The sequence below is a fragment of the Nycticebus coucang genome, chromosome 18, assembly GCF_027406575.1.
Source record: "Nycticebus coucang isolate mNycCou1 chromosome 18, mNycCou1.pri, whole genome shotgun sequence".
In the NCBI taxonomy this organism is placed as follows: domain Eukaryota; kingdom Metazoa; phylum Chordata; class Mammalia; order Primates; family Lorisidae; genus Nycticebus; species Nycticebus coucang.
In genome coordinates, this window is record NC_069797.1 from 54,142,199 (window position 1) to 54,169,584 (window position 27,386).

The 27,386-nt window shown below is 42.3% G+C and overlaps 1 protein-coding gene and 1 non-coding gene across 3 annotated transcripts in view; one reads left to right on the forward strand and one right to left on the reverse strand.

Annotated features, from left to right (window-relative positions):
• Window positions 1-27,386, reverse strand: part of NPEPPS (aminopeptidase puromycin sensitive) — a 135,749-nt gene that overhangs the window by 98,735 nt on the left and 9,628 nt on the right. For both annotated transcript variants that reach the window (XM_053568482.1, XM_053568481.1), the window contains one exon: window positions 8,393-8,477. In XM_053568482.1, the coding sequence (XP_053424457.1) occupies window positions 8,393-8,477 (85 nt within the window). The remainder of the gene's footprint in view (window positions 1-8,392; window positions 8,478-27,386) is intronic.
• On the forward strand, window positions 9,445-9,579 carry LOC128571454 (small nucleolar RNA SNORA2/SNORA34 family). The gene has a single exon (XR_008375864.1). It is a non-coding gene; the product is annotated as a small nucleolar RNA SNORA2/SNORA34 family (small nucleolar RNA).

Below are 27,386 nucleotides of genomic sequence, written 5' to 3' on the forward strand. Positions count from 1 at the left end.
GTATAAATGTACTCATTCTTCAGAAAAGCACAGCACTAAAAACAGATATTATGGTCAAAATCCCCCAAACTCAATATACTTAGGAACAGTGAATAAATCAGAGACAAAAAACTCAACAATAAAATAAACACAATCTCAGAAACAAGACCATTTTACTGCTCAAAAAAAAGGTAGTATCAGCCAGGCAAAATGGCTTATGCCTATAATCCTAGCACACTGAAAGGCTAAGGCAAGACTGCTTGACACCAGGAGTTTGAAACCAGTCTGAGCAAGACCTCATACCTATAAGAAAATAGAAAAATTTAGCCAGGCGTTGTGGCGGGCGCCTGTAGTCCCAGCTACTCGGGAGACTGAGGCAAGAGAATCGCTTAAGCCCAGGAGTTGGAGGTTGCTGTGAGCTATGTGAGGTCACAGCACTCTACCGAGGGCCATAAAGTGAGACTCTGTCGCTACAAAAAAAAAAAAAAAAAAAAAAATTAGCTGGGTGTTGTGGTACAAACCTGTAGTCCCAATTACTCAAGAGGCTGAAACAGGAGGATCTCTTGAACCCAGAACTTGAAGTTCTAGTGAGCTATGGGTGTTACTATACTCTAGCCTAGGCAATAGAGCAAGATCCTGTCTCAAAAACAAAAGGTATTATGCTAGACTCTGAAACTTTTAAAAGTATATACCACTGGAGAACATACACCACACTAAAACATATTTAACATATTTAATCATAATATAGCACATTATATATTTGTATCAATTTTAATTAAGAATGTATAAGAATTTCTAGCCGGGCGTTGTGGCGGGCGCCTGTAGTCCCAGCTACTCGGGAGGCTGAGGCAAGAGAATCGCTTAAGCCCAGGAGTTGGAGGTTGCTGTGAGCTGTGTGAGGCCACGGCACTCTACCGAGGGCCATAAAGTGAGACTCTGTCTCTACAAAAAAAAAAAAAAAAAAAAAAAAAAAAAAAATGTATAAGAATTTCATAAGAGTGCGGTGCCTGTGGCTCAGTCGGTAAGGCGCCGGCCCCATATACCGAGGGTGGTGGGTTCAAACCCAGCCCCGGCCAAACTGCAACCAAAAAAAAAAAAAAAAATAGCCGGGCGTTGTGGCGGGCACCTGTAGTCCCAGCTACGCGGGAGGCTGAGGCAAGAGAATCGCTTAAGCCCAGGAGTTGGAGGTTGCTGTGAGCTGTGTGAGGCCATGGCACTCTACCGAGGGCTATAAAGTGAAACTCTGTCTCTACAAAAAAAAAAAAAAAAAAAAAAAAAGAATTTCATAAGAGATTTTCCTCTTTCTTTCTTTTTTATTTTTGTAGAGATAGTCTCACTTTATCACCGTCGGTAGAGTGCCGTGGCATCACACAGCTCACAGCAACCTCCACTTCCTGGGCTTAGGTGATTCTCTTGCCTCAGCCTCCCAAGTAGCTGGGACTACAGGCGCCCGCCACAAGGCCTGGCTATTTTTTTGTTGCAGTTCGGCCGGGGCTGGTTTGAAGCCACCACCCTCAATATATGGGGCTGGCACTCTACTCACTGAGCCACAGGTGCCACCCTTTTTTTTTGAGACTGAGTCTCACTTTGTTGCCCTCGGTAGAGTGCAATGGCATCATAGCTCATAGCAACCTCAAACTCTTGGGTTCAAGTGATTCTCCTGCCTTAGCCTACCAAGTAGCTAGGACTATAGGCACCTGCCACAACACCCAGCTATCTAATCTATTTTTTTTTTTTTAAATATTCAAGTCTTGTCTTTGGCCCAAGTATAGCACACCACAATTCCTTGGAATCCCTCTACAGAAGTTACAGATTCAACAGAATTCAATATGGCCCACAGAAATGTTTTATTTGGCCAGAAAAGTCTTTTAAAATTTGAATATACTGGGCGGTGCCTGTGGCTCAAGGAATAGGGCGCCGGTCCCATATGTGGGAGGTGGCGGGTTCAAATCCAGCCCTGGCCAAAAACCACAAAAAAAAAAAAAAAAAAAAAATTTGAATATACAGTAGAACCTCTGTAAGTTGACCACCCAAGGGGCTGTAACAAACTGGTCAACTTACAGGGGTGGTCAACATAAGGAACTAGGCCTACTATACTGATATGTACATGAAGTGCATGTCAGATCTATGAAACTTAGGTTAAATTAAGTGGTCAAGGTAGGAAGGTGGTCAACTATGGAGGTTCTATCATATTTATATGAAACATACACTCACTAGTTCTCCATTCCATCACTCTTATTTTCCTACATCCAGACTAAGTCACCCATTTTTTTTTTTTTGTAGAGACAGAGTTTCACTTTTTGGCCCTCGGTAGAGTGCCGTGGCGTCACACAGCTCACAGCAACCTCCAACTCCCGGGCTTAGGCAATTCTCCTGCCTCAGCCTCCCGAGTAGCTGGGACTACAGGCGCCCGCCACAACGCCCAGCTATTTTTTTGTTGCAGTTTGGCCGGGGCTGGGTTTGAACCCGCCACCCTCGGTATATGGGGCCAGCGCCCTGCTCACTGAGCCATAGGCACCGCCCTCCTAAGTCACCCATTTTTTTTTTTTTTTTTGTAGAGACAGAGTCTCACTTTATGGCCCTCGGTAGAGTGCCGTGGCCTCACACAGCTCACAGCAACCTCCAACTCCTGGGCTTAAGCGATTCTCTTGCCTCAGCCTCCCGAGTAGCTGAGAAGTCACCCATTTTTATTATTTGCTTAAACTCACAGAAAGTTTGGTTTAGGGACCCTACCCTGTTTTTTGCTTGTTTGTTTATTCATTCATTATAAGAGACAGGGTCTAGCTCTGTCTCCTAAGCATTATGCTCCTAGAGTAGCATAATCATAGTTTACTGAGCCTTGAACTCCTGGGTTCAAGTGATCCTCCTGCCTCAGCCTCTGGAGTAGCTGGGACTATAGGCACAATATGCCTAATTTTCTTCATTCTTTTAGAGAAATGAGGTCTTCCTATGTTACCCAGATTGGTCTCAAAATTGCTGGCCTTAAGCGATCCTCCAGTCTCTACCTACTCAAATTGCTGGGATTATAGGCATAAGTCACCACACCCACTCCATTTTTAGAGCTGAAGTTTTACTCAGATTCATTTAAAATTTCCTGGATCAGTGCCCGTGGCTCAGTGGTTAGGGCACTGGCCACACACACCAAGGCTGGTGGATTTGAACGTGACCAAGCCTCCTAATGACAACTACAACAAAAAAATAACTGGGCATTGTGGCAGGCACCTATAGTCCCAGCTACTTGGGAGGCTGAGGCAAGAGAATCGCTTAAGCCCTAGAGTTTGAGGTTACTGTGTGCTGTGACACCACAGCACTCTACCAAGGACAATATAGTAAGACTCTGTCTCCAAAAAAAATAATAAATATATGAAATTCTACATTGTACTTCAATATATTTGTATTAGAAATGGTTATTTTTAGCTGGGCATTGTGGTGGGTGTCTGTATTCCCAGCTACTTGGGAGGCTGAAGCAAGAGAATCGCTTAAGCTCAAGAGTTGGAGGTTGCTGTGAGCTGTGATGCCACAGCACTCTACTGAGGGCAACATAGTGAGACTCTGTCTAAAAAAAAAAAAAAGAAGTGGTTATTTTTTCTTCTTTTTCAATCTTCCTGATTTAAGAGTTTCATGTATTTTCAGAGTAAGTCTACTGCAAAAAGATGGTGGTTTATTAATGTTATCAATTATCCACACATAATTATATGATAGGATATATATGATAGTTGGGTAAAGGCTTATAATCTAGTGTGAAGAACCATTCCTTTTTTCAAGTTCATAGTTGTGCTCTAAAATTATTAATATTTGGCAACATTTTTAAGCTGTTTTACCCTTTCATTAAACACGTGCACACACCCATAAACACACACGTTCAAGTATATAATTATACATCAAAAGTAAATGAGTTAAAATTTATGTGCCTCATATGTATAAAACCAAAGTGATGCTGGCAGATTTGAACTTTGTATGAAATGTTGTATCACCAATGAAAAATTTTTCTAACACAGCTACTTCTACAACATATACCTAACAGAATATACTAAGGGAAAAGTTGGTACAGAACTTTCAAGTGATCATCTTCTATGTGGTTATACCCAAGGCATCTATTAATGATAAATTAAAAGACTCTTTACCTGTCAGGACCTGAGTTCAGGCACTCAAGAGTTTCGTATTTCTCTTGCAGAAGCTGATGACAATACTAATCCCTGCACTGTGTAGGGAGGTGCATTCCTTGCACTGGCTTAAGTGCTAGTGATTTCACCAACCCTTGAAGTGCAGAACAGTAAAAAAACAGTTTTCAGCCGTTTTTCTTACTGATTTCTCATTTTTTAAAATATTACAAAGATCTCAAATAGGTTTTAAAATAAATCTTGTTTTAAAGATAGTGCCTTGAATTTAAAGAGACACATGCCAATAGGAGTTTTAGGATTACTACACATATATCACAAGATGGCCTTTTTCATCAAATAAAAACTTATACAAAGCAGCAATGATTTTATGTCATCAAACAATTTTCTGATTTTACCTTAAAGCTAAATTGGTCTTATAGAAAGCAATCATGAGCATTAATAGGGCCAGATGAGATTAACTTGGTTTAAAAATGTTCTCTCTCCTATTGATTCATCTAGTCTCCTGCCACCAGCATAGTCGTGGAAGAGCTGGCAGTCAAATTTGTAACTACTAGCCTCTAAAGAAATAACACATTATACCTTCCCATAAAGTAAAAATCATGAAATGCTATTATGTCCAAGGGCAAAATTAAGCTATGTATGTATACATACATATATGGAAGGCTAAATCTATCCCCATTGCTGACCCAAATCTTAAAATACCAAATTAATACAACTTCCCATTCTCTTACATTTGAACATTAAATGGACTTACATATACTCTAGGTTTTACCTGTTGGTATAGGAGGAAAGCATTGAGAAATAGACCATAGCTAGTTCTGAAGGAAAATCTTTTCTGTATCTTAAGAAATTTAATGTTTAGGCAGCGCCTGTGGCTCAAAGGAGTAGGGCGCCGGCCCCATATGCCGAGGTAGTGGGTTCAAACCCAGCCCCGGCCAGAATTTCTCTCCAAATTTTCTCCATTTTCTATAAGTTTTCATTTCTCTCCTCACTCTTTCTTTTTTTTTTTTTGAGACAGAGCCTCAAGCTGTCACCCTGGGTAGAGTGCCGTGGCATCACAGCTCATAGCAACCTCCAACTCCTCAGCTTAAGCGATTCTCTTGCCTCAGCCTCCCAAGTAGCTGGGACTACAGGCGCCCGCCACAATGCCCAGCTATTTTTTAGTTGTACTTGTCATTGTTGTTTGGCAGGCCTGGGCTGGATTCGAACCCGCCACCTCTGGTGTATGTGGCTGGCGCCTAAGCCACTTGAGCTATAGGCGCCGAGCCCTCTCCTTGCTCTTTTAATGAGAACACTAACTTGGCTTCTTTGAGATATAGATCTTAGGAGCTTACCACTGTTCAAATATATATATTCAACAATTTTAAATCCTCTGAATTCTCTCCTGGCATTTTAATTGGAGGAAGAGCTGAAATTAGGCAGACTGAAGGGTTCACATTTATTTCACCAGATCTACCTATATACTGGACACTACACTTTAAAAACCCTGTATCGGGCAGCGCCTGTGGCTAAGTGAGTAGGGTGCCGGCCCCATATGCCGAGGGTGGTGTGTTCAAACCCAGCCCTGGCCAAACTGCAACAACAAAAAAATAGCCGGGCGTTGTGGCAGGCGCCTGTAGTCCCAGCTGCTTGGGAGGCTGAGGCAAGAGAATCACATAAGCCCAAGAGCTGGAGGTTGCTGTGAGCCGTGTGACGCCACGGCACTCTACCGAGGGCAGTAAAGTGAGACTCTGTCTCTACAAAAAAAAAAACAACAAAAAAAACCCCGGTATCATCAAATGTAAATATTCTCTTTTACTTACAGCAAAGAAAGCTGGCTTTAATATACCTGATTAAAGTGCTTCCCTTTTTCTTTACAATTCAAGAAGTTAAATAATCACTCTTTCATTAATGAGACAATTTTTAAAAGTTGGCATTCATTCAAGTCCATTTGAAGGGTCTGTTCCTCTAAACTTAAAATTACAGCAATTTGATCTCATTTACCATACATAAGTATTTCTTGTCAACAGTATGTCTAACTGCTAAGACTGACTTTTTATGGACAAGATAATTTAAGAAAAATTCATGAAATAAATGTTGCAGGGTCTTAAAAGGAAACTTTTATGCTTTTTTCCGCTATAATGTAAAGGGAGAGGAGAAATAAAAATATAAAATGTAAATTAAAAGATCTAATTCCTAATATCAAATGGGAAGACTTTCTCAGATGAAGTCTTAGAGTAACCAATAAACCATCTCAACAAGTAATGTCAAGATGAAGTTAAAAGTAAAAAGTAATTCAGGACCAGGCACAGTTCCTCATGCCTATAATCCTAACACTTTGGGAGGCCAAGGTAGGAGGATTGCTTGAAACCAGGAGTTCCAGACCAGCCTGAGAAAGAGCAAGACCCTGGCTCTCCAAAAAACACAAAAGTTAGCCAGGCATGGTGGCATGTGCCTGTAGTCTCAGCTACTTGGCAGGCTGAGGCAGGAGGATTGCCTGAGCCCAGTGCTTTGAGCTTTAGTTAGCTCATTGTAGTTTCAGTAAACTACAATGATGCCATTGCACTCTAGCCCCAGTAACAGAGCAAGACTTTGTGTCAAACAAAAAAAACAAACAAGCAAAAAAAAAAATTCAGCTCCAATATTAATTTTTTTTTTTTTTTTTTGTAGAGACAGAGTCTCACTTTATGGCCCTCGGTAGAGTGCCATGGCCTCACCCAGCTCACAGCAACCTCCAACTCCTGGGCCCAAGCAATTCTCCTGCCTCAGCCTCCCGAGTAGCTGGGACCACAGGACCCCGCCACAACGCCCGGCTATTTTTTGGTTGCAGTTTGGCCAGGGCCGGGTTTGAACCCGCCACCCTCGGCATATGGGGCTGGCGCCTTACCGACTGAGCCACAGGCGCCGCCCCCAATATTAATATAATTGTTATGAGTTTATGCCAAACTTGGTATCCTTTTAAAATGCAACTTATGTGGGAATAAGATTTCAGGCCAAAATTGATTATATTCTTACTGAATTTACAAAATCTAAAAGAGTTCTCATTTTAAAGATGCTAATAGAGTTCTCTCACATTCTATACATCTCTCTTTTTAACATATTCTTCCTCTATAATTAACTTCCTCATCTAGCTTCTAATCTTCATACTGGATCTCAAAAGCAAATATTTTTGTCCCAATTGTGTGTAAGACTTATTATCTCAACTTTATAGTTCAAGAGGAGAACAAAAAAAAATTAAGAAAAATACATAAACTAAGCCTCCTTGATGAACTTTTTTTTTTTTTTTTTTTTTGTAGACAGAGTTTCACTTTATGGCCCTTGGTAGAATATGCCATGGCATCATACAGCTCACAGCAACCTCCAACTCCTGGGCTTAAGCGATTCTCTTGCCTCAGCCTCCCGAGTAGCTGGGACTACAGGCACCTGCCACAACGCCCAGCTATTTTTTGGTTGCAGTTCAGCAGGGGCCGGGTTTCAACCCGCCACCCTCGGTATATGGGGCCGGCACCTTACCGACTGAGCCATAGGCGCCGCCCTTGATGAACCTTTCATGTTTAAAGTACTTAGTTTTTTTTTTTTGTTTGTTTTTGTTTTTTTTTTATTATTTATTTTTTATTTTTTTTGTAGAGACAGAGTCTGACTTCATGGCCCTCGGTAGAGTGCCGTGGCCTCACACAGCTCACAGCAACCTCCAACTCCTGGGCTTAAGCGATTCTCCTGCCTCAGCCTCCCGAGCAGGTGGGACTACAGGCACCCGCCACAACGCCCGGCTATTTTTTGGTTGCAGTTTGGCCGGGGCCGGGTTTGAACCCGCCACCCTCAGTACATGGGGCCGGCGCCCCACCGACTGAGCCACAGGTGCCGCCCTTGGTGAACCTTTCATGTTTAAAGTACTTAGTTTTTTGGGGTTTTTTTTTTTGCAGTTTCTGGCCGGAGCTGGGTTTGAACCCACCACCTGTGGCATATGGGGCCGGCACCCTACTCCCTTGAGCCACAGGTGCCACCCCAGTACTTAGGTTTTTAAATAACTTGTCAACTTTACTATGCATGCTACTATATTCATTTTACACTTATGAAAATGTAGTTTACCTGGGGTCACAAAATAAGTTAATGCTAGAAGTAGAATTTAAATTATTTCCTTTATCTCATAGTTAAATTATACCATTTAAATATATCTCATAAACATCTAAAGAAATTACCTATTTCTAAAGTAACAAACATGATGTCTTAACCTAAAAGTGTATATATTACACTCATTCACGCACCACATACACACATACAGATAGCAAATTAAAATGGAAAACAGCTCTCACCTTCATCTCCTTCTGGTGCATATGAAGCTGTAATAATGTCAATATCAGCACAATTCATCACAATCTGATTAGTCGCCTGCCTCACCTAAAGGGAAAAAAAAAACAGCAGCGTCAGAAATAGCTTAGATTAATAAATATGTATACACCTTCATTGCCTAATGTCACAGGCAATTGTTTAAAACCTAGACTAAGCCATGAGGTGACTCATGACTGTAATCCTAGCACTCTGGGAGGCCAAGGTGCATAGACTATTTGAGCTCAAGAGTTGGAGACCAGCCTGAACAAGAGCGAGACACCATCTCTAGTATTTAGAAATATTTAGTATTTCTACTAAAAATAGAAAAAACTAGCCAGTCCTTCTAGAGGGTGCCTGTAGTACAAGCAATTTAGGAAGCTGAGGCAGGAGGATCATTTGAGACAAAGAGTTTGAGGTTGCTGTAAACTATGATGATGCCATGGCACTCAATCCCAAAGTGACACGGAGACACTGTCTCAAAAATAAAATAACATAACACCTAGACTGAGTATTTATGTATCAAGGGTAGAAATATTTGAGTAGTTTTAATAATCTAATGCAATTCAAATTTTCCAAATTATATTAAAATAATGAACGTTTAGGTGAGTGCTCACACCTATAAACCTAGCACTCTGGGAGGCCAAGGTGAGTAGATGGCCTGAGCTCATGAGTTCAAGACCAGCCTAAGCAAGAGAGAGACTCCCGTCCCTAAAAGTAACCAGGCATTTTGGTGAGCACCTGTAGTCCCAGCTACTCGGGAGGCTGAGGCAAGAGAATGGCTTGAGCCCAGGAGTTTGAAGTTGCTGTGAGCTATGATGCCATAGCAATCTATTGAGGGTAACAAGTGAGACTCTATCTCAAAATGAATAAACACTTCTTACACATTGCAATAACATATTTTAACCTGCACATCAAACTCACCATAATGACTTCTGTGAAAACACAGAAAGAAGACTGATATGAACCATATGTCAAACTAATAACACTCCTTAAAATTTTCTTTTCCTAAAGAAACATTTCAGATGTAACAGTACTAATGACCCATCACCATGATTGAATCAAAATTTTAAAATTTTGTTTTATTGGAGCCTAAAGAATTATCTTTCTATGGTCTGTTGGCCATTTCAGAACTTTGGAAATGTAATGGTCAATTCATTAGAAAGAAACAGTATGAGTCATTGGTGATAGATGTAAGCTAGTGTGATTTGTAGTCTTAATACTGTCAGGTTCCAAAATACCCATAAAATATTCTTATATTTATCTCACAAGGATATTTAAGTTATTTGTTAGAATTATAATGCTGTTAAATCTTAATTACAGCTCCCCAAAATGACTGTGCTTTTTACCCAAAATAAAAAGATAATTCTACAGTAAAAAAATAATAATAATCATCATCATCATCATCTTTCATTCTCTACCATGAAATAAAACTTCCTTTTCAATTGAAAAAAAAAAAAAATTTGTTTTATTGGCCAGTCAAGGTGGTCCCTGCCTGCAATTTAAGCATTCTGGGAGGCTGAACCAGGAGGATTACTTGAGGTCAGGAGTTTGAGATCAGCATGAGCAAAGCAAGACCCCATCTCTATGACTGATGCCATGGCACACTAGCCTGGGCAACAGAGTGAGAAGAATTGCTGAAGCCCAAGAGCTAGAGGTTGCTGTGAGTCCTGTGACATCATGGCACTCTACTGAAGGCAATAAAGTCAGACTCTGTTATAAAAAAAAAAAAAAATTTAAAAATTAAAAAAAATAAATAGATTAAAAAAACTTTATTTGCTTCAGATCCAAAATATTAAAATATAGATACAATTAAAGCCCCCTCCTTTTCCCCTCATACCCTAGAAATAATCATTATCCTATCCTAAGGCTAATGTATACTTCTCCCCTGCACGTTTTAGTACCTGTTACATACTTAGTATAAAAGGATTTGTAAACAATGTTTTGTAACTTTACACAAACTTATACACAAAATGTGTATACGCTTTTGCAACTTGCTTTCTCTATGTAACATAATGTTTTTAGATAGGTTAATGCTGATACAGATCTAATTCACTAACTTTAACTGCATAGTAATATTCCATTCTATGGATAAACCAGTTATTTATCAATTCCCTTCCTGATGGAAGTAAGGTTATTCCCTCCTTGTTTATTAATGTATTTATGTTGTAAGACAGAGTCTTACTCTGTTGCCCTGGGTACAGTGCCCGGGTGTCATTCTTCATAGCAACCTCAAACTCTGGGTTCAAGTGATCCTCTTACCTCAGCCTCCCAAATAGCTGGGACTACCAGGCACCTGCTACCACACTTGGCTAGTTTTTCTTTTTTAGATTTTATTTTATTTATTTGTGTGTGTGTATGTGTGTGGATTTTTTTGGCCGGGGCTGGGTTTGAACCCGCCACCTCCAGCATATGGGACCAGTGCCCTTCCCCTTTGAGCCACAGGTGCCGCCCCTTGGCTAGTTTTTCTATTTTTAGTAGAGGGAGAGTCTTATTCTTACTCAAGCTGCTCTCCAATGAGCTCAAGCAATCCACCAGCCTTGGCCTACCAAACTGCTATAATTAAGACATAAACCATTGCCCCAGCTTTTCCTCTTTGTTTAAATAACTTTTTTGCTTATTTGTTTAAATGAAATAGTACTCTAATAAACATCTTGGTTCATGCTTTCTTGTGTACATGTGAGAGAAGTTCTTTAAGGAAAGAAACCAAACAGTGGACTTTCTGGGTTGTAGGACATATACGTGTATCTATTTTCAACTTTACCAATGATTGCCAATTATCCTCTAGAGTTTTATCAGTTGGCACTCTCATGAGCAAAGAATAAAGACACCCCACTTTAAGCATCTTTTTTTTTTTTTTTAGAGACAGAGTCTCACTTTATGGCCCTCGGTAGAGTGCCATGGCATCACACAGCTCACAGCAACCTCCAACTCCTGGGCTAAAGCGATTCTCTTGCCTCAGCCTCCCGAGTAGCTGGGACTACAAGCGCCCGCCACAAAGCCCAGCTATTTTTTGGTTGCAGTTCAGCCGGGGCCGGGTTTGAACCTGCCACCCTCAGTATATGGGGCCAGCGCCTTACTGACTGAGCCACAGGCGCCGCCCTTTAAGCATCTTCTAAAAATCTTGTCTCAGCACCCATAACTCAGTGGTTAGGGCATCAACCACATACACAAAGGCAGGCAGGTTCGAACCGGGCCCAAGCCTGCTTGACAACAATGACAGCTGCAACAAAAAAATAGTCAGGCATTGTGGCAGGCACCTGTAGTCCCAGCTACTTGGGAGGCTGAGGCAAGAGAACTGCTGAAGCCCAAGAGTTTGAGGTTGCTGTGAGCTGGGATGCCACAACACTCTACAGAAGGCAACATAGTGAGACTGTCTCCAAATAAATAAATAAATATCTTTGAAATTTTTTTGACAATCAGATGGATATTCTTTTTTCTTTTTTTTTTTTTTTTTTGAGACAGTCTCATTATGTTGCCCTCAGTAGAGTGCTGTGCATCACAGCTCACACCAACCTCAAACTCTTGGGCTCACAAGACTCTCCTGCCACAGCCTCCCATACCTGGGGCCACAGGCCCAGTTTTTTTTTTTTTTTTTTTTTCTTTTTTGTCTTTTTTTTGCATTGTTGTTGTTGTTTAGCTAGCCCAGGCCAGGTTTGAACCTGCCACCCTCAGTGCATGTGCCTGGCGCCATAACCACTATGCTATGAATAGGCACTGAGCCTAAGGATCTTTTTTGATATATATTTGCCATTAAGATTTTTCTCTGTGGGCGGCGCCTGTGGCTCAGTCGGTAAGGCGCCGGCCCCACATACCAAGGGTGGCGGGTTCAAACCCGGCCCCAGCTGAACTGCAACCAAAAAATAGCTGGGCATGGTGGCGGGCTCCTGTCATCCCAGCTACTCGGGAGGCTGAGGCAAGAGAATCGCTTAAGCCCAGGAGTTGGAAGTTGCTGTGAGCTGTGTGATGCCATGGCACTCTACCCGACGGGCATCAAGTGACACTCTGTCTCTACAAAAAAAAAGATTTTTCTCTGTACAGTGGCAACTGTGCTCAGTGGTTAGGGCACTGGCGCCGTATACCGAGGGTGGCGGGTTCAAACCTGCCCCGGCCAAACTACAACAAAAAAATAGCCGGGCATTGTGGCAGGCGCCTGTGATCCCAGCTACATGGGAGGCTGAGGCAAGAGAATCGCCTAAGCGCAGGAGTTAAAGGTTGCTGTGAGTTGTGTGACACCACGGCACTCTACTGAGGAGCAATAAAGTGAGACTCTGTCTCTACAGAAAAAAAAAAAAAAAGATTATTCTCTGTGAAATGCTTCTTTAAAATCCTTGCCCATGGGCGGCGCCTGTGGCTCAGCGGGTAAGGCACCGGCCCCATATGCCGAGGGTGGCGGGTTCAAACCCAGCCCCGGCCAAACTGCAACAACAAAAAAAATAGCCAGGCGTTGTGGCAGGCGCCTGTAGTCCCAGCTACTTGGGAGGCTGAGTCTAGAAAATTGCCTAAGCCCAAGGATTTGGAGGTTGCTGTGAGCTGTGTGACGCCACGGCACTTTACTGAGGGCGATAAAGTGAGACTCTGTCTCTACAAAAAAAAAAAAAAATCCTTGCCTATTTTTCTTTTTCTTTTTTTTTTTTTTTTTGTGTAGAGACAGAGTCTCACTTTATCGCCCTCAGTAAAGTGCCATAGCGTCACACAGCTCACAGCAACATTCAACCTCTGGGCTTAGGCGATTCTCTTGCCTCAGCCTCCCAAGTAGCTGGGATCACAGGCGCCTGCCACAATGCCCAGCTATTTTTTGTTGCAGTTTGGCCAGGGCCAGGTTTGAACCTGCCACCCTCGGTATATGGGGCCGGTGCCCTACCCACTGAACCACAACTGCCACCCCCCATTTTTCTTTTCTTTCTTTTTTTTTTTTGAGAGAGTGTCTCACTTTATCGCCCTTGGTAGAGTGCCGAGGTGTTACAGCTCACAGTAACACAGCAACCTCCAACTCCTGGGTTTAGGCGATTCTCTTGCCTCAGCCTCCCAAGTAGCTGGGACTACAGGTGCCCGCCACAATGCCTGGCTATTTTTTGTTGCAGTTTGTCAAGGCTGGGCTCGAACCCGCCACCCTGGGGTTGGCGCCCTACCCACTGAGCCACAAGCGCCGCCCCCTTGCCCATTTTTCTTTTTTTTGGTTTTTTTTTTTTTTTTTTGGGTTTTTGGCCGGGGCTAGGTTTGAACCCGCCACCTCCGGTATATGGGACCGGCGCCCTACTCCTTAAGCCACAGGCGCCGCCCCATTTTTCAATTCAGTTATCTTTGCTTATATTTACTTTATTGCTTTATAAAAAAAACTCGAATTCACTTTCAGACATTTGAAAGTCTAAATCTAAAATTACAAAAATACAGGTGCCTTAAATCACAAACAAATGCCTACAGGGGCCAGCGAGGCAGATGAGTCCAGAAAGCTGTTTGGAAGCTATGCACAAGCCCCTAAGCAGGGGTGTCCAACCTGCAACCTGCAGGCCATATACAGATTATATGAGGACTGTTGTGCTTATCTGTGGTGTTAGATATAGAGAAAAGTACATGCAGATAGAGAAAAGTATGCGCATTGTTTTTGCTCATCAACTTTTGTTAGTGTTTGTGTAATGTGTAGCCCAAGACAACTTATTCTTCCTATGTATGGCAGAATATAAAAAAGGTTGGACAATCCTGCAAGGAAGGAGCACACAGCTACTTCTTGGAGCCAATCAATTAACTGCTGTAATGAACAGCAGACTTAGTGATGACTTTCAGTTAAAAAGTCACCAATTCAGATTTTGTGTGATCATCCGATTTTACTTTATGTATGTATTTATTTATTTACTTATTTTGCGCAGTTTTTTGGCTGGGGTTGGGCTTGAACCCACCTCCACCGGTATATGGGGCCGGCACCCTACTCCTTGAGCCACAGGCACCGCCCTGATCACCCAATTTTTTTAGAGACAGAGTCTCACTTTAACACCCTCGGTAGAGTGCCATGGCATCACAGCTCACAGCAACCTCCAACTCCTGAGTTGCCTCAGCCTCCCGAGTAGCTGGGACTACAGGCGCCTGCCACAACGCCTGGCTATATTTTGTTGTTGTTGTTGTTGCAGTTTGGCCGGGGCTGGGTTTGAACCCACCACCCTCGGTATATGGGGCCAGCGCCCTACTCACTGAGCCACAGGCGCCACCCAGATCAGCCAATGTTTAATTGATGGCAACTAATTCAAAATTTTCAAAACCACTGTGTAGACCAACAAAATCTGTGGGCAGATCAACAGTACTCTTAGACCACTGAACAGACCACAAAACTAGGTAACAACATCAGAGTAAGATAATACCTGTAGGAAAAAACTATGTATGAGAGTAATCATTTTATTAATAATCAATATATATTTAAACATGATTAACTGAAAACCAAAATTACCTGACCTAAATTACAGATAATGTATTATTAAGCCTGTAACAGGCTGTCAAAATCTCTAAATGTAAAGTGAAACCACTTTGCCTCACTTAAAAAATATCCTCATAGCCGGGCGCGGTGGCTCACACCTGTAATCCCAGCACTGTGGGAGGCTGAGGAGGGAGATTTGCTTGAGTTCAGGAGTTCAAGACTCGCCTGAGTGACAGTGAGACCCCGACTCATGAAAAAAATGGAAAAACTCAGCCGGGCGCCGCGGAGAGCGCCTGTAATCCCGGCGGCTTCCGGAGGCTGAGGCAGCAGGGTGCCCGCAGCCCGAGTCTGAGGTTCTGGTGAGCTACCACACCCGCTGCACTCTGCTGAGGGGCATAGGGTGGGACTCTGTCTCAACAACAAAAATAAATAAATAAAAGAAAAAAAATATCCTCATAAATCTTTCCTATTCAAAATAAAAATGTTGGGCGGCACCTGTGTCTCAGTGGATAGGGCACCAGCCCCATATACTGAGGGTGGCAGGTTCAATCCTGGCCCCAGCCAAACTGCAACAAAAAACAGCCCGGTGTTGTGGTGGGCACCTGTAGTCCCAGGTACTCAGGAGGCTGAATCAAGAGAATCGCCTACACCCAAGAGCTAGAGGTTGCTGTGAGCTGTGACGCCATAGCACACTACTGAGGACGACAAAGTGAGACTTTTTTACTATTTAAGTGGCAATATCCCTTCACACTGTTTATTTCACCAGAACATACCTAAACAGCACTAAAACCTTTATGCCCAACCAGACATTTTCAGCACATTTGAACAAAAAAACAAACAAAAAAAAACTCTTTGCCTATTTATAAAATGACTTTTAAAAATACAATTCAGAAATACAGAGAAATGAAGCACTTACTGGGATATGCTCCAAGGGGTAAATTGAATAAAAATCTCTTAAGGGTTAGAAGTTTATGCCAAGAGAATAATAACAGTGGTTTAGTTACCAGTCATAATCCTCATCCAGGCAACCACATTTTCATCCATGAACATTTACAGTGAATTTAATGGTAGCCAAGCAGTTAATGTACCAGTGTCAAGATACCTGTACTATAGTACCTATGCCAAATCACATTAAGCATACTACTATGGTAACCATTCTGAAAGTGTTCATGTACTTTGGAAAGGAACAGTACACAACATTCAATTACAAGGACATTCCAATTCCTCCTGTGTTTAGGGAAAACCCACCTGTTTACACTAATGAATTAAGCTGCTTGTTGAATAGCTACTAATTTTATGCTTGCATACTGCCATTTCTGGAAGGGTGAGAGGGAAGAATCAAGGAACAAAAATACTTATCTTAAAAATAAAACTCCAGGGGCGGCGCCTATGGCTCAGTCGGTAGGGTGCCGGCCCCATATGCCGAGGGTGGCGGGTTCAAACCCAGCCCCAGCTGAACTGCAACCAAAAAATAGCTGGGCGTTGTGGTGGGCGCCTGTAGTCCCAGCTACTCGGGAGGCTGAGGCAAGAGAATCGCTTAAGCCCAGGAGTTGGAGGTTGCTGTGAGCTGTGTGATGCCATGGCACTCTACCGAGGGCCATAAAGTGAGACTCTTGTCTCTACAAAAAAATAAATAAATAAAATAAAACTCCAGGCTCGGCGCCTATAGGTCAGCAGCTAGGGTGCTAGCCACATTGCCACATACACCGGAGCTGGAGAATTCGAACCAGCCCGAGCCTGCCCAACAATGACAGCTACAACCAAAAAATAGCCAGGCATTGTGATGGGCACCTGTAGTCCCAGCTACTTGGGAAACTGAGACAAGAGACTCACTTGAGCCCAGGAGTTTGAGGTTGCTGTGAGCTGTGATGTCCACAGCACTCTACCAGTGGTGACATAGTGAGACTCTGTCTTAAATAAATAAATAAATAAATAAATCTCCACTCAAATTTTAAAAGCTGGTCAGTAAATTCTGTCCCACATTAAAGATACCTTGATTTTGATCCTCGGCTGGGCACGGTGGCTCACGCCTGTAATTCTTAGCACTCTGGGAGGCTGAAGTGGGTCAATTGCCTGAGGTTTGAGAGTAGCCTTAGCCAGAGCAAGACCCCATCTCTTAAAAAAAAAAAACAGCCAGGCTCTATGGCATGTGCCTGTAGTGCCAGCTACTTGGAAGACTGAGGCAAGAGAATGGCTTGAGCCCAAGAGTTTGAGGTTGCTGTGAGCTGTGATGCCAAGATAAAGTGAGACTCTGTCTCAAAAAAAAAATTTTTTTTAAAAACTTAATTTTAGGCGGCGCCTGTGGCTCAAGGAGTAGGGCGCCGGTCCCATATGCCAGAGGTGGCAGGTTCAAACCCAGCCCCGGCCAAAAAAAAAAAAAAACTTAATTTTAGGGCGGCGCCTGTGGCTCAGTGAGTAGGGCGCCAGCCCCATATACTGAGGGTAGCGGGTTCAAACTCAGCCCCGGCCAAACTGCAACCAAAAAATACCTGGGCGTTGTGGCGGGCGCCTTTAGTCCCAGCTGCTCAGGAGGCTAAAGCAAGAGAATCGCATAAGCCCAAGGGCTAGAGGTTGCTATGAGTCCTGTAACATCATGGCACCCTACACGGGGTGGTACAGTGAGACTCTGTCTCTACAAGAAGAAAAAAAGAAAAAAAAAAAAAACCTTTAAAAAAAACAAAAAAGGGGAGGCGCCTGTGGCTCAAGGAGTAGGGCGCCGCTCCCATATGCCGGAGGTGACGGGTTCAAACCCAGCCCCGGCCAAAAAACACACACACACACACACAAAAAAAAACTTAATTTAAAAGCTGGCCAAACAATGGGATAATCTATCTATGGAAAGCACTTTTTTTTTTAATCACTTAGTGCCTGATACAGATGTTAAGATACACACACACAAACACTGAATTGTGCTGTTATATCATCTAATAGCATTCACCTAACAGATTATAAACTGCCTGATCACGACCATGTTCTAATATTATATGACACTTTGGATACCAGCATATATATAACACCTGAAGAGAAAAAAAAATTTTTTTAGACAGTTTCATTCTGTTGCCCAGGCTTTAAGTGACATGGTGTCAGCCTCACTCACAACAACCTCTAACTCCTGGGTTTAAGCAATCCTCTAACCTCAGCCTCCAGAGTAACTGGGACTACATGTGCCTAACACCCCACTAATTGTTTCTATTTTTAGCAGAGATAGGTCTTGCTCTTGCTCAGGCTGGTCTCAAACTCCTGAGCTCAAAGGATCTTCCTGCCTCAGCCTCTCTGAGTACTAGGATTACAGGTATGAAACACCATGCTCAGCCCCAAAGAAGGTAATTTAAAATACCCATGTGTTGATCTGTCATAAGATTAGAGATAAAGAATTAAAAATGAAATATATCCACATGGACATAAGCAAATGTGCCAAGTACAACACAGTATAAAACTGCTCTTCTGTTTTGAGATGGAGTCTTGCTTTGGTTGCTCAGGCTGGTTTCAAACTCCTGGGCTCAAGCCATCCTCCTGCCTCCACCTCCAGAGTAGCTAATGCTTAACTGGCCCACACTACCGTAACTGGCAACGCTGCTCTTCCTAATGATTTCCTAACAATATTGCTGAACGGATGATGCAATATGTGATTTCTCACGTATGAATACCATCATGTAAGTAAATATTACCTGTATGCTCCACCAACAAAAAGACAGGTAGTAATTCAAAGAAATTTCAGTATTAAAACCATGTCAGTAGGGTGGCGCCTGTGGCTCAGTGAGTAGGGCGCTGGCCCCATATGCCGAGGGTGGCGGGTTCCGACCCAGCCCCGGCCAAACTGCAATAGAAAAATAGCTGGGCGTTGTGGCCAGGCACCTGTAGTCCCAGCTGCTCGGGAGGCTGAGGCAAGAGAATCGTGTAAGCCCAAGAGTTAGAGGTTGCTGTGAGCCATGTGACGCCACGGCACTCTACCCGAGGGCGGTACAGTGAGACTCTGTCTCTACAAAAAAAAAAAAAAACAAAACCATGTCAGTTTCCATGTTTAAAACAGAATTAAAATGTTAAATTTGGCATATAAATTGTGTTGATAAAAAGCTCATTTTCCATTTTTCTTCTTGATGTTATCAAAGAATAGAATGTTAGGGGGAGGCGCCTGTGGCTCAAGGAGTAGGGTGCCGGTCCCATATGCTGGAGGTGGCGGGTTCAAACCCAGCCCCGGCCAAAAAACACAAAAAAAAAAAGAATAGAATGTTAGTGTATTCTTTCTTAGTTTCAAACTCAGGGTTAAATCTTCTTGAACTCCCATATAGACTGCAACTTCAACCAAACCAAATACCAAGTAAGTGTTACACTAAAGAGACAGCTTAACTCTTGGTGACAATTTGACAATGCAAGTTTCCAATAAGCTAGGAAGGCAGCAATATACTACAATTATTTTACTAAATGAGTCTTTACTACAATCACTCAGGAATACATCACACATTTACTACACTAAGACTCAATAATTTTTTTCCTAATTGCCAAAGTCCTATGATTTTAGTAAAAGAAAATCTCCATGTGACAATTCCAAATACCAGCCAGTCTAAAGCCTGAGTCATTTTGCCTAATAAGTGATTTCATCCTCAAAATATTGTAATAATGTTGCTTTGGTGGAATAGTGCTATAATTTCTAAAGACAGTAAGAAGCAAATAAACTCAAATTGAGCCAATTTTTTTTTCCAAAATTTTTTTCACAAAGAGAGCAAGTTGCAGAAGGTAGAGAATAAATACCATTAATGTAAAAAAAAAATTTTTTTTTTGGAGATAGAGTCTCCAGTTGTTGCCCTGGGTAGAGTGCTATGGCATTATAGCTCCCAGCAACCTCCAACTCTTGGGCTCAAGCGATCCTATTGCCTCAGTTTTTCCATTTTTAGTAGAGACAGGGCCTCGCTTTTGCTCAGGTTAGTCTTTATTTATTTTTATATATATATATATTTTTTTTTTGCAGTTTTTGGCCGGGGCTGGGTTTGAACCCACCACCTCTGGCATATGGGGCCGGTGCCTTACTCCGTTGAGCCACAGGCGCCACCTCATCAGGCTAGTCTTGAACTTGTGAGCTCAAACAATCCACCCACCTTGGCCTCCCAGAGTGCTAGGATTATAGGCATGAGCCACCCCTGCGGACCAAATGTAAAAATTTTAAATACACACAACATTGGTATTTATCCTTGTGGCTATTTACATATGCAAACTTAAGTTTAAAACTAACTATACATAGGAACAATATGCACTTACCTTAAGACAGAAGTTACCTCAGGGGATGGGGGGGATGGAAAAAGGCTTTAACATTTTCTTTCACAAAAATGGCATTGATAGTCTGAAGCAAATAAGGCAAAATGCTAACATCTGTTAAATCTTATGATGGGTTAATTTTCTGTATTTCTAAAAAATATTTCCTAATTAAAAATAAAACTTTAAAGAGAGACAAATGCCCAAATAAATCAACCACATACTCGTATGGTTGAAAACAAAATCTCTAAAATCTGGAGAACTAATCTCAGTTAACAACAAAAGCTACCAAAGGCTCAGTCCTTCCCACTGACTCATATACTGATTAGAATAAGATTTACTTTACAATTAAGAACAGGCTCATTTATGTGGCAAAGTTCAGAGAACCTCCATAGATAATTTACTACTTAAGATTGTATTAGGTTGTATTAGATAGTATCAGGTCTCTAGAACCAGGAAGTTAAAAAAAAGGCGGGGGGGGGGGCTGAATGAAAAGTCAAAATACGCGATACGAAGTCCATACAGTAAAGCTCAAACCCTTTTTCTCAGAAGAGAATCCATCAAATTCTCACATAGAAATTTCAAATTTGGCTCAGGGCCTGTAGCACCGAGGCCGGTGTGTTCGAAACTGAGTGGGACCAACTGCAACAAAAAAATAGCTGGGCTTTGTGGCAGGCACCAGTAGTTCCAGCTACTGGGAGGCTGAGGCAAGAGAATTGCTTCAGCCCAGGAGTTTGAGGTTGCTGTGAGCTATGATGCCAATGCACTCTACTGAGGGCAACATAGTGAAACTGCCTCAAAAAAAAAAAAAAAAAATTTTTTTTTAATTTAAATTTTTTGCTTATCTAGATCTTAAATTTCTTCAGATCAAGTTCAATGAAACAGAAGAGGGAAGACATTACACAATATGCAGCAACAAGACACAATAAGCAGCAAAAAGTAACAACCTGAGGGTAAGGAAAACAAAACAACTTTAAAGAACAAATATGAGGGCTCGGTGCCCATAGCTCAGTAGTTAGGGCACCAGCCACACACACAAAGGCTGGCAGGTTTGAACCTGGCCTAGGCCTGCTAAACAACGACAACTTCAACAAAAAAATATCCGGGCATTGTGGCAGGCGCATGTAGTCCCACCTACTTGGGAGGCTGAGGTAAGAGAATCGCTTAAGCCCAAGAGTTTGAGGTTGCTGTGAGCTGTGACGCCACTGCACTCTATCGAGGGTAACACAGTGAGACTCTGTCTCAAAAAATAAATAAAAAGTAAAAAAATAAATAAACTAAAACAGGGCGGAGCCTGTGGCTCAGTGAGTAGGGCGCTGGCCCCATATACAGAGGGTGGCAGGTTCAAACCTGGCCCCAGCCAAACTGCAACAGTTGTGGCGGACGCCTGCAGTCCCAGCTACTCGGGAGGCTGAGGCAAGAGAATAGCCTAAGCCCAAGAGCTGGAGGTTGCTGTGAGCTGTGTGACGCCACAGCACTCTACAAAGGGCAATGAAGTGAGACTCTGTCTCTACAAAAAATAAATAAATAAACTAAAACATAGTTTGGGGTAACTTCATAAGTATTCTAGCTTTAATGGTAGATTTTGGAATGATTATCTAGTATCTAAAAAAGGAAAAAAATCTAGATTATGAGGAATTATAAAGCTTAAAAAGATAATATATTTGAGTTTTGGCGGAGGAAAATTTCATCCAGGCGCCTGTAGCTCAGTTGTTAGGGCACCGGCCACATACACCAAGGCAGGCAGATTCAAACCTGGCCCTGGCCTGCTAAACAGCAAAGACAACTGCAACAAAAAGACATCTGGGCATTGTGGCTGGTGTCTGTAGCCCCAGCGACTTAGGAGGCTGAGGCAAGAGAATCACTTAAGCCCAAGAGTTTGAGGTTGCTGTGAGTTGTGACACCCTGGCACTCTACCAACGGTGACATAATGAGATTCTGTCTCAAAAAAAAAAAAAAAGAAAGGAATATATATATATATTTTTTGTAGAGACAGAGTCTCTCACTTTATCGCCCTTGGTAGAGTGCTGTGGTGTCACAGCTCACAGCAACCTCCAACTCCTGGGCTTAGGCGATTCTCTTGCCTCAGCCTCCCAAGTAGCTGGTGTACAGGCGCCCACCAAATGCCTGGCTATTTTTTTGTTGCAGTTTGGCTGGGGCCAGGTTTGAACCCGCCACCCTCGGTACATGGGGCCAGTGCCCTACCCACAGGTGCCGCCCTAAAAAAAAAAAAGGAATATTTATAAAGTCTTAAGTGCCTCAAAGAGTAAGCTTCAGTTATCTGAAAAATTCACTGAAGAATTCACTGTCAGATAAATTGGATAAAGCTTAACATACAAAACAGTTTTTGTTTTTTTTGACACAGAGTTTTGCTGTCACCCTTTGGTAGAATGCTGTGGCATCATAGCTCACAGCAACCTCAAACTTTTGGGCTCAAGTGATCCTCTTGCCTCAGCCTCCCAAGTAGCTGTAACTACAGGCACCCACCACAACACCCAGCTATTATTAGAGATGGAGGTCTCACTCTAGCTCAAGCTGGTCTCAAACTCCTGAGCTCAAGCATCTGTCCGCCTCAGCCTCCCAGAGTGCTAGGATGACAGGAATGAGCCACCTGACCCGGCCTATTAACAAAACTATTTCTTATATGTCTTTTTTCACACATATATTTCAAAAAACAGAAGAAAATATCTGAAAAAATTCAATTCCATAACCGATATTTATTTTTTATTTATTTATTTATTTTTTGCAGTTTTTGGCTGGGGCTGGGTTTGAACCGGCCACCTCCGGCATATGGGGCTGATGCCCTACTCCTTTGAGCCACAGGTGCCACCCTACAACCAATATTTCTAATCTAATTTTCTAAGACCACTTAGTGATCAAGAACAATGCTGACAAAAAATTAATTTTGCCATTTTTCAAAGTAATAAACGACTGCCAAAATGATTGCATAGAAAATATGCAAAGTCTGGGCAGAAAATTTCGTAACACAAGGTTGACAATAACATCTGCTTAGGTGCCAACTTTTTAGCCTGCCAAACAAATTACTATATCTGTAACTCTCCTTGTAGTGCCAATTTAGTCATTTTCAACATGAATATTTTGTTGGTGGAGGCCAGGGATTGGCTAGCATATCCAGATTTCTGGCCTTAAAAGATGAACTTCATTTCTCCAATGCAGGTAAAATATTTCTATAAAAGAAAGCCCAATTACAGTACGAAACACTACACACTCATAACCAGAAACTATACCATACTCACATAAACCTATAATCCATTTTAATTATCCACAAAGGGAGAAGATCAGAATTTGAAATAACTAGAAAAGTCCATTGCTCTGAAGTATCTAATGCAGGCGTCCTCAAACTGCGGCCCGCGGGCCACATGAAGCGGTGTGAATTGTATTTGTTCCCGTTTTTTTACTTCAAAATAAGATATATGCAGTGTGCATGGTAATTTGTTCATAGTATTTTTTTTTTTAAACTATAGTCCGGCCCACCAACGGTCTGGGGACAGTGAATTGGCCCCGTGCTTAAAAAGTTTGAGGACGCCTGATCTAACGTAAAGGGTGGAGAGCGGGAATGAAATTAAAGGATTTTTAGGCCCGTAATAATATATTTTCAAGGCCTGCTGAATTAGACCACATTCACATGAAAGAAAACTGATCACAGGCAACACCTGTGGCTCAGTGAGTGGGGCACCGACCCCATATGCCAAAGGTGGTGAGTTTGAACCCAGCCCAGCCAAACTACAACAAAAAACAGCCAGGCGTTGTGGTGGGCGCCTGTAGTCCCAGCTACTGGGGAGGCTGAGGCAAGAGAATCGCCTAAACCCAAGAGCTGGAGGTTGCTCTGAGTTGTGACGCCACGGCACTTTACCAAGGATGACAAAATAAAACTCCTTATCTCAAAAAAAAAAAAAGAAAGAAAGAAAAGAAAAGAAAACTGATCACTACATATTGACTAATTTCTTCGCCCTCCCCAGAAGTCCATGCCCTACCTAGGCCAGGTTAAAAATCCGCTAAGTTTCAGCTTGGCGTCCATAGCTCAATGAGTAGGGCGCCAGCCACATACACCAAGGCTGGCAGGTTCAGCCAGGCCGGGGCCTGCTAAACAACAATGACAACGACAACAACAACAAAATAGCCAGGCTTGTGGTGGGCACCTCCAGTCTCAGCTACTTAGGAGGCTGAGGCAGGAGAATCACTTAAGCCCGTAAGTTTGAGGTTGCTGTGAGCTGTGACACCATGGCACTCTACCAAGGGCAACACAGTAAGGCTCTGCCTCAAAAAAAAAAAATCCACTAAGTTTCTTTTTTTTTTTGTAGAGACAGAGTCTCACTTTATGGCCCTCGATAAAGTGCTGTGGCATCACAGCTCACAGCAAACTCCAATTCCTGGGCTTAAGCGAGTCTCTTGCCTCAGCCTCCCAAGTAGCTGGGACTACAGGCACCCGCCACAACGCCCGGCTATTTTTTAGTTGCAGTTCAGCCGGGGCCGGTTTTGAACCCGCCACCCTCGGTATATGGGGCCAGCGCCTTACAGATTGAGCCACAGGCGCCGCCCACTAAGTTTCTATTCCGTAACCTATGCAAATACTCGACTCTTATCATAAAATTCTGCAAAGCAACAAAGCAACTTGCATACTTTGTGTAACATGATTCCAACTTTTAGAAAACTGACCCAATACCAGTTATAATACCAGTTATATATCTAAGTTTACAGATATGAATATTATCAACATTTTTATATTTCCATAAGATACTACCTAATACCACAAGTTAAAATGACTGCTCCAATTCATGGATATCAAAAACCTAATTTTTACTTCAAACATTAACTCCTCTTTTAACCTTCCAGCGGTGTCAACAGGTACAATTACCAAGTCCGATCATCTTTTAATAAAGCCTATTGGAATTCACTTTCAGGCTCAGAGTCCATGCACAGTGGTTATGGCACTGGCCACATACACCAAGGCTGGCAGTTCAAACCCAGCCCAGGCCAGCTAAACAACAAAGACAACTGCAACAAAAAAGAAAAACAAGCTGGGCATTATGGTGGTTGCCTGTAGTCCCTGCTACGTGGGAGGCTGAGGCAAGAGAATCACTTAAACCCAAGAGTTGGAGGTTGCTGTGAGCTGTGATGCCATAGCACTCTACCAAGGACAACACAGTGAGACTCTGTCTCAAAAAAAAAAAAAAAAAAAAAGGGCAGCACCTGGGGCTCAGTGAGTAGGATGCCGGCCCCATATACTGAAGGTGGCGGGTTCAAACCCGGCCGGGCCAAACTGCAACAACAACAAAAAAAAGAATTCTCTATCATGCCATCTTTAATTTGTGCTGCCATACAGCCTGAAAGAATTTCTGAAAAAAAAATGCTTTGAAAAGTTCATATTACTGGGCGGCGCCTGTGGCTCAAGAAGTAGGGCGCCAGTCCCATATGCCAGAGGTGGCGGGTTCAAACCCAGCCCCAGCCAAAAAAAAAAAAAAAAAAAAAGAAAAGTACATATTACTAAAATAATCCATTTATTTACTTGTATCAAATTAATAAACAAGGGAGGTGCCTGTAGCTCAAAGGAGTAGGGCCCTGGCCCCATATGCCAGAGGTGGCAGGTTCATACCCATTCCTGGCCAAAAACTGCAAAAAAAAAAAAAAAAAAAATTTAACAAACAAGTCCCTGTTGATATCTAATATATTACCATGTGTTCCCTCTATGGCACAAACCAGTCTTCCACAAATTTCTCATCTCTTTGGAAAAGTAGAAAAGGAGCAAGGAAAAGCACGTCACTGCTTATTCTATCATGATGCTTAAACTCACTTCTTAATAAATAAGCATTTAAAAATCTGTAATATGCTGTGGCTCCCACTTGTAATCCTAGCACTCTGGGAGGCTGAGGTGGAAAGATTCCTTGAGCCCAGGAGTTTGAGACCAGCCTGAGCAACAGTGAGACTCCATCTCTACTAAAAACAGAATAATTAGCCAGGCACTGTGATGGGCACCTGTAGTTCCAGCTACTCAAGAGACTGAGGCAGGAGGATTGCTTGAACCCAGGAGTTTGAAGCTGCTCCAAACTAGACTGATGCCACAGCATTCTAGCCTGGGCAAAAGAGTGAGACTTGGTCTCCAAAAATAAATAAGTTAATTAATTAATTAAAATAAAGAGCTGTACTATTTTCAAAATATTTTTCCTTAAATATGTATGCTTCCCAAAGTTATAAACCCATTATGCCAACTAATGGGATAAAGAAACAATTATTTTTAATGTTAGTCTTTTCACACAATATGAACTCATTCATCACTAGGTCCTTCTTCCCCAAGGTTTGCCAAGTCACAAGACACACTACTGTTTACAATCCCTCCCATCTGCCCCCTGCCAATATATACCAAACACTCTAGTCACTTGGCTTACACCATAGTCTCCCAAATAACCCTCTCAAATCCTAATTTAGACACACGATGCACTCATACTGATTCATATTCTTAATGGAAAAATTTTAAATCATCTGATTTTCACAGGGTAAGTTCTGCCTTTTGATGCAGACAGACCCTAGAGCCCTCATGCTTTCACATCAGTGCCCCAAATCTGACAGTATACTTATTAATTCCATACTTTTAGACAAATTTTCAATGTGAGTGTATCATAATTTCTTGGCTTTCAAAGATAACTGCCAACTTTCAATTTGTTCAAGTACTGGTCTATATCTCTTTTATTTCAATGCTACATACACCCTGTTTTTTAAGGTTGAGGCCTACTGATTCCACCACCACCCCCCACCCCTGCAGTAGGAATGAAACAAAATATACTTATTATCACTCTTTTTACAGATATTAAACAGCTCCCATTTTTCATTACAAGCTTCACATTAACACATCATATAATACGGTATCATAAATGGCTATGTCCTCATCCATATTAATGGTTTCCAAAATCAAACAATACTTCAGATAATTCTGACAGAGGAGGAGAATATGATTCACCAAAAACTGCAATGAAGAGTAAAGGAATATTTTCACCAGTGATATTGATAAAACTAACAGCTTCTTTCAGAAGAGTGTACTACTAAGCGACCATCACTGTAGCAATCAATCCATCAGCTTTACAGGCTGCAAAGCTAGAAAGGTAGAAAGAAAAGCGGAGAAGGGGTCCTCAGGCAGCTTCTCCAGAGGTTAGGCGAGAACAAAGTCACTGCTGCACTGTCACTTGAGGGGAAGGGGGAGGGGGCGGATCATCTTGGAAACCCAGCCCCTGGGCTGGAGCAGGCGGAGATAACTCAGCTAGGCTGCCTGGGATTAACATTCTCGTTCTCACCCTCTCCCCCCTTCTAGAAGCTCC